General features: G+C 41.0%; 1 protein-coding gene across 1 annotated transcript in view; it reads right to left on the bottom strand.

The window, feature by feature from the left end:
- The window catches only part of DNAH5 (dynein axonemal heavy chain 5), a 319,657-nt gene that overhangs the window by 14,487 nt on the left and 288,684 nt on the right, over positions 1 to 16,486 (bottom strand). The window contains exons 73-77 of the mRNA XM_055246049.2: positions 15,846 to 16,065; positions 14,280 to 14,485; positions 13,448 to 13,651; positions 11,328 to 11,543; positions 5,336 to 5,548 (exon numbers count right to left, since the gene is read on the bottom strand). Of these exons, the coding sequence (XP_055102024.1) occupies positions 5,336 to 5,548; positions 11,328 to 11,543; positions 13,448 to 13,651; positions 14,280 to 14,485; positions 15,846 to 16,065 (1,059 nt within the window). The remainder of the gene's footprint in view (positions 1 to 5,335; positions 5,549 to 11,327; positions 11,544 to 13,447; positions 13,652 to 14,279; positions 14,486 to 15,845; positions 16,066 to 16,486) is intronic.

The following is a 16,486-nucleotide window of genomic DNA, read 5'->3' as shown; positions in this document are numbered from 1 at the left end:
TCTCTTCCTTTGAGTCTCGTGCCATCTGGACACACTATCCTTACCCCTTCTTGTTTCTATCACCTACTCGTCACTTCCTCTTATTCATGAAGGAATTTGGCTCCTGATTTACTCTTCTACTCAATCCCCCAAATAGTCATGAGGATGATGACTATGATAGTGGTGGTGGTGGTGGTGGTGGTGGTGGTGGTGATGGTGGAGGCAGTAATTGGTGGTGACAGTGGTGGTGATGGTCGTAGTGGTGATGGTGGTGAAGGCAGTAATGGTGGCTGTGGTGGTGACAGTGGTGGTGATGGTTGTAGTGGTGATGCTGGGAAGGCAGTAATGGTGGCTGTGGTGGTGACAGTGGTGGTGATGGTGGGAAGGCAGTAATGGTGGCTGTGGTGGTGACAGTGGTGGTGATGGTCATAGTGGTGATGGTGGCTGTGGTGGCAATGGTGGTGGTGGTGCAGTTTTGCTATTAATAATCACAAGCACTCACATAGCACTGGCCACAAGCCAGGCGCTATTCTAAGCACTTCACACACGTCAACTCATTTAATCCTCATAATAATGCTAGGAATTATATAATGCTATTATTTCCCTTTTACAGATAAGGAAACTGAGGCACAACAAGGCAACTAGCGTACCCCAAGTTAGCCCATAAGAGACATGATTTGAACCTGGGTATTCTGGCCAAGTAAGTGCACACTCAAACCCATATACTGCCTTTATTTACTTTCATTAATCTTTCTAGGTGGCTTCAGCATCCATTTGAATGATGCATTTAACATTTTACTATCTTATCTCATGACCCTCTGCTCTCTAATGACCCTGATGTCCATTCCATTTTATTCCTCTGCTCCCATGCTCTCATGGTAAACTTTGTCATTCTCAAACACTAGCCTGTTGGGAGGTGCATTTTTTTCCACTCCTATATTTCCTTCTGTGGGGAGAGAGCTCCTTTCATATAACATTCCAAGATCCTTGACCCTCTCATTCTCCCCACTCCCAGGAGGTAAAGAAATTCATCTGGTTTCTGGCTGTTTCAGAGACAGGTTCTGCTCATCAGATGTCCCATGTGCCCCCTATACTTCTCAGCCTCACATGCAGTTAGGTTGGGTCCAAGGCTCTAGTTCTGATCCACAGACTGTGAATGAAAGTGGCATGGGTCACTTCCTAATCCAGAAAGTCTAGACCTGGGGTGCCATGTCCACCTCCCTTCCCTCTGCTGTGATGACTTCAGAGGCCACATGCTCCAGGTGGTACAGCTCCCAGATGACAAGGCCTCCATAATGACGGTCCCAGAGTAACTGTGTGGAGCCAAGGATGCACCCAGCTGGTGAGGGGCATAAGGAAGTAGGGTGCAGCTATAACAGCAGCTCCTGAAGTATGATCAGTGGCTTAGCACTAGGGCAGCAGGAGGTTGGAGAAGCCATAGCAGCGGTGGAAAGATAGAGATGCAGTTAGGAAGCCCAGCCAGCCAGCCCCTTCTGCTTTTATTACTGGGGGTAGCAGGGGGAAGGGACCACACACTCTCTTCTGCTCCCACACTGTCTTGTGCTCCTGCACACTCTCGCTTCACAGGGAAGTCTCTGTCTAGTGTAGTGCTGCTGGTGGGTAAGTCTGTCTAATTCCGAATACTGTTTTTAAAACCCCAAAACTCACCTTCCAGCAGATAGAAGTCACATTGTTCAATATCAGCTTTATCAGTAAATGTTCTCTAAGCTGCACTACTCCTTTTCTGCCATTTAATTGCTCTGGAATTCAGGCGGAGAAAAGAGCTAGCTATTTAGCCGCCTTAAGAAATCCAACATGCACCACCCCCGTTCCACATTCCATTCTTCAACCACAACTTCCACTTCCAGTTCACTTGTTCAAGGACAGTCCTTTGACCTAAGCATGGTATCCGGTTCTTTGGTTCCATGGTTTTCACCTCATCCATAAATTTTGTCCCATCTCCATTATGCTAGGTGAAATAAGCCAGGCACAGAAAGGCAAATACTGCATGATCTCACTTATATGTGGAGCCTGAAAGAGTTAAACTCATAGAAATAAAGAGTAGAATGGTGGTTACCAGAGACTAGAGGGTGGGGTGAGGAGGGAGGGAATAGGAAGTTGTTGATCAAAGGGTATAAAATTTCAGTTAGATAGAAGTACATTCAAAAGATCTATTGTACAACAAGGTGACTATAGTTTATAGCAATAGACCGTTTTTTTTTTTTTTTTTTTTTTTTTTAAAGGGAGTCTCGCTCTGTCACCCAGGCTGGAGTGCAATGGCGTGACCTTGGCTCACTGCAAGCTCCGCCTCCCAGGTTCATGCCATTCCCCTGCCTCAGCCTTCCGAGTAGCTGGGACTACAGGCGCATGCCGCCACACCCAGCTAATTTTTTCTATTTTTTTAGTAGAGACAGGGTTTCACCATGTTAGCCAGAATGGTCTCAATCTCCTGACCTCATGATCTGCCCGCCTTGGCCTCCCAAAGTGCTGGGATTACAGGCATGAGCCACCGCGCCCAGCTGCAATGGACTGTATTCTTGAAAATTGCTGAGAGTGGCTTTTAGGTCTGAACCACAAGAAAATGTTAATTAAGTATGTGAGGTAATGCCTATGTTAATCAGCCCAGCTTAGCCATTCTACAGCATACACATCTTTCAGAACAACATGTAGCACACCATAAATATATATAATTTTTGTCAAGTAAAATAAATTTTAAAATAAGTCTTTAACAGTTTTTGTCCCATCTCCTCTCCTCTCGTCTTCACCTTCCATCATTATAATCTCCCCGTTGAGAATGGCTCCCATGACCTAGCTACCTCTCCCACTATGGGTTGAATTGTGTCCCCTCAAAACCACACATTGAAGTCCTAACCCCCAGCACCTAACAACATGATCTTATGTGGGAACAGGGTCTTTTCAGAGGAAATCAAGTGAAAATGAGGGACTAAGGGTGACCCTAATCCAATATGTTGCTGTCCTTATAAAAAGGGGAAATTTGGACACAGAGACAGATGTGCATAGAGGGAAAATGATGTGAATGTACACAGGGCAAAGAAAGTCATATCTTCATATCTTCACAAGACAAAGGGAGAGACCGGACTAGGACTGCCACAAGCCAAGGAGCTCCTGGGGCCACCAGAAGGTAGAATGATGCAAAGAAGGATGCTCTCCTAGACGCTCTGAAGGGAGCACAGCTGGCCAACAGTTCTATTTTGGACTTGCCACCTCCAGAATTGCAAGAAAACAAACTTCTGTTGCTTAAGCCACCCAGTAGGTAGTACTTTGTTATGGCAGTCAAAAAATCCTACCACACCTGCCACTGCACTCTCCGGGTGGGTGTCCAACACGGAAGCTCCTCAAGTATCTACCTTCCCAGGCCTACTCCGGGCAGTTGAAGCCAGCTGGAGGCGATGCACACCTGGGAAGGCTGGTTTCATTCACTTGCATAACTTGAGATCTCAAAGGGTGAATCCTGTTGCCTTTCCATGCCTGCATTTCTGTCTTGGTTTCCCCCTCCTTCCAACCTTTAGGTGTAGCAGGACGAGTGAATGAGGAAATGCAGCAGAAGTGAAAATCTAGGGAGCAGGGACATTGGGAGTGACCTGTCAGGTCAGCCCTGCTTGGGTTCATGCTGTGGGTGTGGAGTCCCCCAGAAAATGGCACGAGTCAGATGGAAAGGAAGCCACAGGGCAGATCCAGATTTTCCCAAGAAATAGGTTATAGAAGACAGCTACACCTCCCACCCTTTTCCTATGTATTTTTTCACCATAATTAATCTTAGCAACTTCACTTACATCTCCCCATAACATGGGTGTGCATACACATCAGACACACACACACACACACAGAAATACAGAAAAAAGGGAAGAATACCATTTAGGCTCCATCCCTTCAAATGTCCTCTACTAAAATACACTTATTTTCCTACTTACAAAGACACTCAGGAACTCATTTTACTTTTTCAAGTGAAAAATTATTCCTTAAAACTGTATCTGTCTTTAGCACAATTACTAACAAGTAACCAGTGAGCATGCTGTTAAATTCTTATCCTCTTATTTTGATATATATATACTACATATTGTATTTACAGATATAGTGATACCAGAGGGGGGCAGGAAAGTGCTGGGTAGAGAAGGGCAGGGTCCCTGGCGAAGGCTCTACCCTCAGGCTTGTGGCCACAGACCTAAGTGAGAACAGGCACTCTTGTTTTCGTGCCCAAATGTTGCATTTTCCAAGACCACTCTGGCCCACCATGCCCCCCATCCTGTGCCCATATAAACCCAAGAGACCACAGCGGGCACACACACAAGTGGCTGGATGTCGAGAGGAGTAGAAGCGCAGAAGGGCACACTGACAGACACCAGCAGATACCGGCAGGACCAACAGACACCGCTGACAGTGGGACAATGTGGAATTTGCTCAGGCATGGTCAGAGAAGAGTCCGGTCACTGGGCGGCCCAACTCCAGGGGAAGACCACCTTCCCACTCCATCCCCCTTCTGGCTCCCCATCCACCTTGCTGAGAGCAACTTCCATAACTCAATAAAACCTTGCGCCCAACCTCTAAGCCCACATATGAGGCAATTTTTCCAGTACACTAGAGCAAGAACCCCGGAAACAGAAAGCCCTCTGTCCTTGCGATAAAGAAGAGGGTCTAATTGAGCTGATTAACGTGAGCCATCTGCAGATGGCAAAACCGAAAGAGTACACTGTAACACATGCCCATTCGGGAGCTGTAAACACTCAACCCTAGACACTGCCATGGGGTTGGAGCCCCCAAAACAGTCCCCACAACCTGCCCCTCTGCATGCTCCCCCTAGGGATTTGAGCAGCAGGGCACGGAAAACCCAGCCACACCCGTCACATGCCCTGCGAGGGGGATAAGGGAACTCCTCCCATTTCGACAGCATATAGCAGAAACTTTTTCTTTTTCTTTTGGTGTGACTTTTGATGTTAGGGTGAGGCATGTTTCCTTCTATAAAACCAACATCATGGGCTTTGGAGTCCAGGAGCTTGGGTTTAAATTCTGATTCTTGGACTACTTGTATGTGTAATCTGAGAAAAGACTTAACCTGTCCCAACCTTAAGTTTCTCATCTGTAAAATAAGAGCAGTAAAATAAAAAATTTAAGCAAAATAACGCATGTAAATGTCCTAGCAGAGAACCTGATTCATGGGATTCGCTAAAAAAAAACTTCCTTCCCTACCTATGGTCTAAAAATACAGGGCTATAAGGGGCTTAATCCCTATGCAAAAGAATCATGTTGAGTAAATTATGCTTTCATGCTTTCCACTTGCCAATTACAACTCTTCACAATAATAGGTGAACAGGCAGAATAACAGCAGGCTTATACATACTTTTTTCCACCAAGCAGGGATTCTAGCATCAAACATGCAATCCAATGCATCTCGCAGATTTTCGCTCATGATGATGGTGCCATCAATAGCAAGTTTCAGCTCAGTGAGGGTGCTGCGGACAAGGCTGAGTACCCTTTGCATTCTGTCTATTTCCTGCCTGAGGAAAATGTTCATAGGCTGGAATGGCCCCATCTTCTGCAGCCTCTCTTTTACCTGCCATGGAAACATTCAAAGCACATGTTAACAATTAGCTACTAAGGATTTTACAGACCTGGTACCCTGGGGCCTCTGAACAGGCCCAAATTGTTACTATTCCATAAGCTTCTATTTTATTGCATGGCAAAAAAAAAAAAGAAAACAGAAAAAATATCTGTTAGATGACCAGCCCGAAGTTTCATGCCATGTGGGAAGGAACAGGCAGCAGTGAATTCACAGAAGAATGTTAACTGCATGACCACAACCATGCAGTCTTCCAAATAGCAAATGCACTTATTGGGAAACTCCCTTTCTGCCAATCTGAGCTCTTTCAAACCCACATGTGGACACACACAAGCAAACATGTACACACACACAACCATTCTGCTGGCTATCTCAAAAAAATAGAATTCTCTTTTAAGAGCTTTCTGTTTTTTTCCATCAGAGCATCCATCCATCCCCCCATCCATTCATTATCATCCTACAAGTATTTATTGAGAGTCTTCTATGTATCAGATATTGTGCTAGGCTGAGTTGCTATAACCTAAGGTAGCACTGACAAACTCAACAAAAGGATGGAGACTCTTCTAACTCCTGCTACTTACCATGTTTATTTATGTAGTTATCATTCTATTTTTAGACATTTTTATCACTTCCTAACTATTTCAACCCCTGTTAGACATGAATGACGCCTTTCCTGATCCTGTAATGAAGAGTGCTCATGAAGGCTGACAACAGTATTGATTTTTCTCCAAGCAAGTTATTACAGGTTATTCCAGGGACATTATCCCCTTGACTAAAGGTCCTTAAGTTCAGTCTGTAGTATTAGCAGCCAAAATTGCCTGCTTAGTAGAAAACAGTGGGGTATAAAAGACACAAAATGCTACAGGATTCTTCTTGAAAATGAGGTACAAAAGGGAAAAATACAAAGAAATAGGGTGGCTCTGTGTTAGAAGCACCAAATGATTGTCCGGGTCATCTCTTAAAACTGTATGGAAAATCAGCTACTTCTTAGTCTTGGTTTAATCAAAGATTTTTAATTTTTTATTTTTTATTTTGTAAATTTTTCAAAAATTTTTGTGAGAGCGTATGTAATTGAATTGTTTGTAACTCAAAGGATAGTTGAAGATTTTAAAAATTACTATCAGGGTAACTCTTTCCACAATACTAATTAAGATGTCAAAAAAGAAAACAATTGGAGCACGGAGACAAGACTAGATTGCAGCTCCGACTCAGACAGACAGCAGTGTTCGGAGGCCTGCATTGTGAACATGAGCCCGGATCGACTCCAAGAACAAAGCAGCAATCCCGAGAGTACCCACAGACTCTGTGAAGGAGGCGGGCTGCTCCTGCAGGACCCAGGAGACACCCCAAATACTGTGAGTGCCCCAACTGCAGACGTGGGAACGGGAGCGCCTCCTCTCCTGAACACATACCCCCACTGAAGAAACTGAAGCAGCCACAGCAAGACAAGCCCAAGGAGAGGCTGAGCTCAGACACACCTAGCCTTGCCCCCCCGGTGGTCCTTCCCTACCCACCCTGGTAGCGGAAGACAAAGGGCATATAATCTTGGGAGTTCTAGACCCCCGCCTATTGCCAGTTTCTCTTCATACTACCACAGCTGATGCTCTCTGGAAAGCACCACCTCCTGACAGGAGGTCAACCAGCACAAAAATAGAGCATTAAACCACGAAAGCTAAGAACCCTCACGGAGTCCATTGCACCCCACTGCCAACTCCGCCAGAACAAATGCCGCTATCCACAGCTACAAGACCCACAGACAGGGTTCACATCACAAGACTCTGTGCAGACAACCCCCAGTACCAGCCCAGAGCCAGGTAGACTTGCTGGGTGGCTAGACCCAGAAGAGAGACAACAATCACCACAGCTTGGCTCACAGGAAGCCACATCCATAGGAAAAGGGGGAGACTACTACATCAAGGGAACAGCCTGTGGGACAAAAGAATCTGAACAACAGCCTTCAGCCTAAGACCTTCTCTCTGACATAGCCTACTCAAATGAGAAGGAACCAGAAAACCAACTCTGGTAGTATGACAAAAATTGACATTCTAATGTCACACCTCAAGGAACTAGAGAAACAAGAAGAAACCAAACCCAAACCCAGCAGAAGAAAGGAAATAACCAAGATCAGAGCAGAACTAAATGAAATTGAAACAAAACAAAGCAATACAAAAGGCAAATGAAACAAAAAGCTGGTTCTTTGAAAAGATAAATAAAATTGATAGACCATTAGCAAGATTCACCAAGAAAAGAAGAGAGAAAATCCAAATACCTCACTAAGAAACAAAACAGGTGATATTACAACTGACGCCACTGAAATACAAAAGGTCATTCAAGGCTATCATGAACACCTTTACACACATAAACCAGAAAACCTAGAAGAGATGGGTAAATTCCTGGAAAAATACAGCCCTCCTAGCTTTTATCAGGAAGAATTAGATAACCCTCAACAGACCAATAACAGGCAGTGAGACTGAAATGATAATTTAAAAATTACCAACATAAAAAAGTCCAAGACCAGAAGGATTCACAGCAGAATTCTACTAGACATTCAAAGAAGAATTGGTACCAATCCTTTTGACACTATTCTACAAGATAGAGAAAGAAGAAACCCTCCTTAATTCATTCTATGAAGCCAGCATCACGCTAATACCAAAATCAGGAAAGGACATACCCAAAAAAGAAAACTACAGACTGACATCCTTGATGAACACAGATGCTAAAATCCTTAACAAAATACTAGCTAACTGAATCCAAAAACATATCAAAAAGATAATCCAGCATGATCAAGTGGCTTTCATACCAGGGATGCAGGGATGATTTAACATAGGCAAGTCAATAAATGTGATACACCACATAAACAGAATTAAAAACAAAAATCACATGATCATCCCAATACATGCAGAAAAAGCATTTGACAAAATCCAGCATCGCTCTATGATTAAAAGTCTCAACAAAATCAGCATACAAGGGACATACCTCAATGTAATAAAAGCCACCTACGACAAACCCACAACCAACATAATACTGAATGGGGAAAAGTTGAAAGCATTCCCTCTGAGAACCAGAACAAGACAAGGATGCCCACTCTCACCATCCTCTTCAACATAGTACTGGAAGTCCTAGCCAGAGCTCAGTCAAGAGAAATAAATAAAGGGCATCCAAATCAGTAAAGAGGAAGTCAAACTGTCACTGCTTGCTGATGATATGATAGTTTACCTTGAAAACCCTAAAGACTCCTCCAGAAAGCTCTTGGAACTGATAAAAGAAATCAGCAAAGTTTCTAGATACAAGATTAATGTACACAAATCAGTAGCTCTTCTATACCAACAGTGACCAAGTGGAGAATCAAATCAAGAATGCAACCCCTTTTACAATAGCTGCAAAAAAATAAAATACTTAGGAATATATGTAACCAAGAAGTCAAAAGACCTCTACAATGAAAACTACAAAACACTGCTGAAAGAAATCACAGACAACACAAACAAATGGAAATACATTTCATGCTCATGGATGGGTAGAATCAATATTGTGAAAATGACCACGCTACCAAAAGCAATCTACAAATTCAATGCAATCCCAATCAAAATACCACCATCATTCTTCAAAGAATGAGAAAAAACAATTCTAAAATTCATATGGAACCAAAAAAGAGCCTGCCTAGCCAAAGCAAGACTAACCACAAAGAACAAATCAGGAGACATCATACAACATGGTACTGGTATAAAAATAGACACAGAGACCAATTGAATAGAACAGAGAACCCAGAAATAAACCCAAATACTTACAGCCAACTGATCTTCAACAAAGCAAACAAAAACCTAAAGTGGGGAAAGGACACCCTTTTCAAAAAATGGTGATGGGATAATTGGCTAGTCACATGTATAAGAATAAAACTGGACCCTCATCTCTCACCTTACACAAAAATCAACTCAAGATGGATTAAGGACTTAAATCTAAGACCTGAAACTACAAAAATTCTAGACAACAACATTGGAAAAACCCTTCTAGACATCAGCTTAGGCAAGGATTTCATAACCAAGAACTCAAAAGCAAATGCAATAACAACAAAGATATATAGTTGGGACAAAATTAAACTGAAGAGCTTTTGCATGGCAAAAGGAACAGTCAGCAAAATGAACAAACAACCCACAGAGTGGGAGAAAAATCTTCACAATCTATACATCTGAAAAAGAACTAATATCCAGAATCACAACAAACTCAAATCAGTAAGAGAAAAACAAACAATCCCATCCAAAAGTGAGCTAAGGATATGAATAGACAATTCTGAAAAGAAGATATACAAGTGGCCAACAAACACATGAAAAAAATGCTCAGCATCACTAATGATCAGGGAAATGCAAATCAAAACCACAATGAGATACCACCTTACTCCTGCAAGAATGACCACAATCAAAAAATCAAAAAACAGTAGATGTTGGCGTGGATGCAGTGATCAAGGAGCACTTCCACACTGCTGGTGGGAATGTAAACTAGTACAGCCACTACGGAAAACAGTGTGAAGATTTCTTTAAAAAGTAGAACTACCATTCGATCCAGCAATCCCACTACTGGGTATCTACCCAGAAGAAAAGAAGTAATTCTACAAAAAAGATACTTGCACATGCATGTTTACAGCAGTACAATTCACAATTGCAAAATTGTGGAACTAACCCATCAATTAACGAATGTATAAAGTGTGGTGTGTGTGTATATATATACATATATATATATGTATATGTTGGTGTATATATATACATATATATATGTATATGTTGGTATATATATATACATATACATGTATATGTTGGTATATATACACACACACACACACACACATATATATATATATATATACACGATGGAATACTACTCAGCCATAAAAAGGAATGAATTAACAGCATTTGCAGCGATATGGATGAGATTGAGAACTATTATCCTAAGTGAAGTAACTCAGGAATGGAAAACCAAACATCATATGTTCTCACTGATATGTGGGAGCTAAGCTATGAGGACGCAAAGGCATAAGAATGATACAATGGACTTTGGGGACTTGGGGGGAAGAGTATGAGGGAGGCAAGGAATAAAAGATTTCAAATATGGTGCATTGCATACTGCTTAGGTGATGTGTGCACCAATATCTCACAAATCACCACTAAAGAACTTACTCATGTAACCAAATACCATCTGCACCCCAATAACTCATGAAAAAAATTTTTTTAAATTAATTCAATTTAAAAAGATGTCAAAAAACTAACTTTCATCATCATAAATTTGCTTGGAAACTACTTACATACTAAAAAATATCAATTTTCAAAACCAGTGAGATGAAGAAGCTGCAGAGGTAATGATATAAATGTAGACTCTCTGAAATAAAGAAGGTCTGAATTTTAAGGTGTGCATTAAACTACATAAAAAGTATTTTTAAAATAATGAGGTGTTTTAATAATACTTTGCTTTCTTTTGAACAAATGGCAATGTAAAGTACCTCAGGGGAGGTTCAGAAAAGCAGTCCTAACCCATCAGTACACACTTGTAAATCAATCATAAGTATTAATATTCTCAACAGATTTCCTTATGGTTTATATATTGAAAAGATTACATTACATTCACGGATGCAAAAACTTCTTTTTCTGGTTCTTTAAGAAGCCGGTTTTTAAAATAATGTTTTTTAATTTCAGGAAAATTATTTTTTGCCTTTCTTTCTTCTTTCTCACTCTCCCAACTGAAGATATGCAACCCCAGCTGACATTTCGTCAGGATTTCATCAACTTACTTCAAAGGGGACATAGTCTGGGGGCAGCTTCTCCAGCATATCATCAGCCAGCCGGGCCACCACTGCCTCCCGGGTCTCATCCCCTCCACCAGAGCTGTCCTTGGGTTGGATGCCTAGGATGGTGTCCAGCACGTCCTTGGCCAGCTTGCTCTGGTAGGTGATGTCAGCATTGGGGTGCAGTCCAAACACCTCTGGGCTGTCGTAGGCAGGCAAACTCTGAACAACAAACACCCCAGATAAGCACAGACTGCCAACATAAGCACCATCTAAATTACACTATCTTGGGAAACAAAAATGCTTTTATGAGGATATGCATTTACTTAAGTCTTACTGGTGTCAAGCTACACACCTCAATAATTTCTCCAGAAAAGAATCAAAAGTTTCCTTAAAAAAAAAAAAAAATTAACATTGAGAAACAGACAGTAGGCTCATGGCTCTTTACAGTCTGCACCTCAAACAAAATGTAATCAAAGAGAGACTGTCTTGTTATACAATATGAGATAGAAAGGGAGCTGTGGATTGGTGTTTTGCTTTCTGACAGTCTAATCGACTTCAAACCAGTTGTCCAAATCAATGTTGTATAACTAATGGTTATTATCTTTAGAAGATACCAGGAAATGACAGCTTTAGTAATCGTGGTCCAAATAAAGGCAGTAGGTGGGAGTTGTACCCTCCCAGGGAAAAAGGGACTAGGAAAAGAGAGAAACTGAGAAAGCATCAGAGTCAGAGAGAAAAACAGAGACAGAGATGGTGTGGGACACAGGCAGACGCAGGATAAGCAGGCAAAAAGATCCCCCAACCGTTTGAAAAAAAGGAAAATTTACTGACAATTTGACACATATTTCTATGTATGAATCTTACCCTTAACTTAATTATTGTCATACTCATATTTCCCTCCCTTCTTCTCCCTCATTTTATTCCCTCTTGCATAATGTCTTCTTATGAGCTACCTCAAATGCACTGTGAGATGGGGTGTACATAAAAAATATATGTATAGGCACCCCTAAATTTATACCTTCATGGCCACTTTTCTTATTCAGTGCTGATGATTTAAAGATACATGCAGTACAGTAAGACAAATATATTTGCTGATTTGAATTAATAAAAGTGCAGGGGTGGTAATATATGATAAACTCATTACATTTATATATCAAAACAACATGTAAATATACTGATAAATTTAGCCCTCTGGGGCTGTTATGTTTTAGTTTGTTTACTCTGAGATAAATCTTAGATAGAGACCAAAGAGACTGCTAAATAATGATATAATTAATTTTAGGTATAGAGAAAGGAGACGCAGTCATCTTGAAAAATCAGAATTTTTTCCCCACCTATTCCCAAACTGCCTGTAGAAATCTACCTGTTCCTTCTTATGTCAGTGCTTCTCAGCCAGGGACAATTTTGCCCCCCAGAGGACATCTGGCAATTTCAGGAGGCATGTGTGGTTCTTACAACTGGGTATGGGGTTATTATTGGCATCCTGTGGATAGAGGCCAGGGATGCTGCTAAACAGCCTGCGTTTTAAACAGCCAGGGATGCTGCTAAACAGCACAGGCCAGCCCCCTACAACAGAGAATGATCCAACCCTGAATATCAGTAGTGCCAAGGTTGAGAAATCCTGTCTTAAGAGGAAACTCTTACACAAAGCAGCTTTCTGGACATATCCATAGGCTGTCCATTAGGCCAGGGTTAAGGAACAGATGTCATGGGATTTGTCAAATGGATTGGAAAACAGAACAAATTGAGTCTAGAAGCTGCCTTTGCCCTACTGCTGTGACAGCCAAAGTTTCACAGACAGAGAACTCCAGGTGATTTGTGTAGGTCTCCTAGTTCTAAATCTGCCTAATCTATCATCTTCCTCAAAGAAAATTCCTCCCTGGGGCATTAAAAAAGACGGCGGATGGAAACACGATTCACACAAAACACACACTCAGAACAAACATAAACATTTTAATCAGCTGTTGAGTATAAAAATATGAAGAAAGGCTTCACAGCAAAAGCCTTAGTATATATCACCATTAAAATGTATTGTAAAAGCAATATAGACAGTGTAATTAATATCCAAAACTCAAATGGCTACAGATATTTGCTCTATGCATAAAATTCTGAAGTTAACAAACCTGGATATACTGAAGATAGTTATCCACTGTGCTGCATTTTGGAATATTGTATCCTTGGTAAAAACTGAAATCTGGTCCAAACATATTTTCACTGAACCAAACCTTAGCAAATGTGTTCAACAATCTCTTATCATGGTCGTCAGTGACTCTACCTCCATATTGAATCTCTCCTATCATGTAGCGGATGGTGGTCCAGGAGACACCCTGGGAAAATTTATAGAATAATTATGTAGAACTGACTACTGTTGTATTATTATTTCCCTGCCAAGCCACACCCATGTATTCAGTTTCAACATCATTCTTTCAGCCAGTCATTCGTCATCAGTACCGTAAAGAGAAAGTGCAGAAAGAAAAGTAAAAAGGTAAAGAAGAGTAGTTACTCAATGCTCATGTCTATGATTTGAAATAGACTTCCTTGATGCATTCGTATGTTTTCATACTTCAATATAGATAGAAAATAGTGTTTGCTTTTTGAGGGTATTGAGGCAGTTCTTTAGAAAGCACACACTTCAAACTGATCTGGACTCCCATTTTCATTTTCTAGGATTTTGAAGAACAAGCTTCCCCAACCACACCCCCTAAGAACAGGCCCCTTGAGGCTGTCTTCTTTGGAATGTCAACTTGCTTTTGAGAAATAAAATAATAATCAAAATTTGACCAATTTTTCCTGAAATCAAGAGGCAAGTGTGACCCAAATTGCTATGACTTCAAGATGACTTTGCAAGCACAGCAAATTCTCTTACATAATTTACCCCAAAGATCGGAGGTCCTGTGAGCCTGATGGCCCAAGCCCACAGCCACCAGGGGCACAAGGCAGCATGCACAGCAGTACCTTTTTGACATCCATGTCATCCAAGTGGTTTTGGATGAACTGCACAGTGGCATTAAAGTCTGCTTGGTTAAATTCGTAGGGGATATTCCACCCCAGGGCACCGAACTTGCGCCTCTCCTGGACAGTGGAGTGCAGGAAAGCCACTGCATACAGCATGGGCTTCCACTGGGACCCGGAGTTCACGTCCAGCAGGTCTTGGCTCACACCTGTTGTGGTCAGTTGGGTGAAAAATGTATCATCTCTCAAATGTCTTTATTTTCTACTACTTTTATAAGTAATCATTTTTGTAAATCCCTGATACTAAAATTCACTTATTTGGATTATTTTTATGATAATCATGTGACAATAATAATTTAACTTTTGGGTGTCCAGAGACCATTTCTCTCTGAAAAATCTTCAAAGAGACTTTGGGGAGGGGAGAACCTTGCTAACATGGGTCAAGTTCCTGCCAATCTAACAAGATCATGTGGGGGTAAAATCAAGATGGAAGGGTAATGACAGTTTAATAAATTCTGCCACTATTACTATAACTACTACTCTATTATTATTACTGTTGTTTTGAGCATATACTTGGGGCATATACTTTTAACTAATTTTATATTATTAATATAGTATATATAGAAGCCCTTTGCACCTGAGTACATGCTCCAAATAATAATGATTGATACATATGCATATACTATATTGTATATATAATTAGATTTATTTATTTATTTTTTACTGCCATTATTCTTCCACCTCTCTTTTATCCCCACATTATCTTACACATTGGCAGGAATTTGAGCCTTGTTAGCAACTCTCCAAAAGTCTCTTTGCAGGTTTTCCAGATTGAAATACAATAATTATATTTACTATGGTTATCAAATACATGATTTTAGTTACAATTTATTTCAATTCTCCTGGAGAGATTCTACTGTCCCTATTTTATATATGAGAAAATTGAAACTCAGGTTATTTGACTGACTTGCACCCAAGAGAACAAAGTAATTATCAACAGCGAGGGCCAGAATCAGGATTTCTGACTGAAAGTTCCATGTTCTTTTCATGACCGCAAGCCCCATACATAAAGCTATGAAATGGAGGAAGCAATGGCCAAGAGAGCGACCTCAGCCCCAGTCATACGGGGGGCATTTGGGCCTGAGTTTGCTGCCACTGGATTTTTAACTAGCTACCTTCTGACATACGGCCCTAATGAAAGGCAGGCAGGCATGACTTTAATTCAGACTCTCCTCTTGGAAGAGACTAATGTACTACTTTAAGTATGGAGCACAAATACCATAAATGACAAATTGTTCATTTTTGGTATTAATGATGTCTAGCTGGAGAGCAGCATGAGCTTAAATAGGGCAGTACTGGGAAAACAGGAAACCAGAAGGTGGGCATCATGGGCCCTGACTCTTTCACACTGCCGGGGCATATTCACAAAGAGGACCATCACCTCCCCATCAGGTTAAACAGTAGGACTATTTGCCATAACTGTATCCTAGCTAATCCTTTTATAATTTTTTTAGGAAAACAATTTCAGTAAGAAAAGTCCTGTAGACTTGGAAATATTTCTGGACTCACCACCATATGTTCTCTTCAGTCCTGCCCGGAGGTCCTGTGGAGGATCGTTGGCAAATTTAATGGACATCTGAAGGAGTGTAATGGGAAACTGCTTATGAACCTCGGTGGTTATCCAGAGGCGGAACGCATCATGTACAAGCTCAGTTTCTATGATTATGTCCATCAGCTCATCCATGAAATCAAGTCCCAGATGGCAGTTCTGCAGAAGTGCCCATCCTCCCTGTCAACAGCAGTAAACGGAAATTAGGTGGTTTTGTATTTCACCCAAATTCTAAATTATTACATTCTTTAGAAATTAAGTAATTAAAATTTAATAGAAAAACACTAACCATTTTAAATTAATCTAGGTCAAATCTAAGAAAACAAAAATGTTTAATTGAGATAAGCTATTTTCTTTTAGTCCATGCATTTGTTCCAGTATATACTAGTATGCAATTGTACCAATACTATACGGTCGCAATCATGAATATAATCAAAGTTAAACATAAAAGGACTTCCAAGTAAAGATGGCGGGTTGAAAACATCCATTTAACTCAGATCCCTCCCCAAATTCCATTAAAACTACAATGAAGAAAATTTTTAAAGGCATGAACTCTTAAGGACAATGCCAGAGAGAGTGAAGGCATTATCACTAACATTCA

Source organism: Symphalangus syndactylus, chromosome 16, assembly GCF_028878055.3.
Source record: "Symphalangus syndactylus isolate Jambi chromosome 16, NHGRI_mSymSyn1-v2.1_pri, whole genome shotgun sequence".
Taxonomy (NCBI): domain Eukaryota; kingdom Metazoa; phylum Chordata; class Mammalia; order Primates; family Hylobatidae; genus Symphalangus; species Symphalangus syndactylus.
The sequence above is the reverse complement of the archived record's forward strand: the minus strand, read 5'-3'. Positions and strand labels throughout refer to the sequence as shown.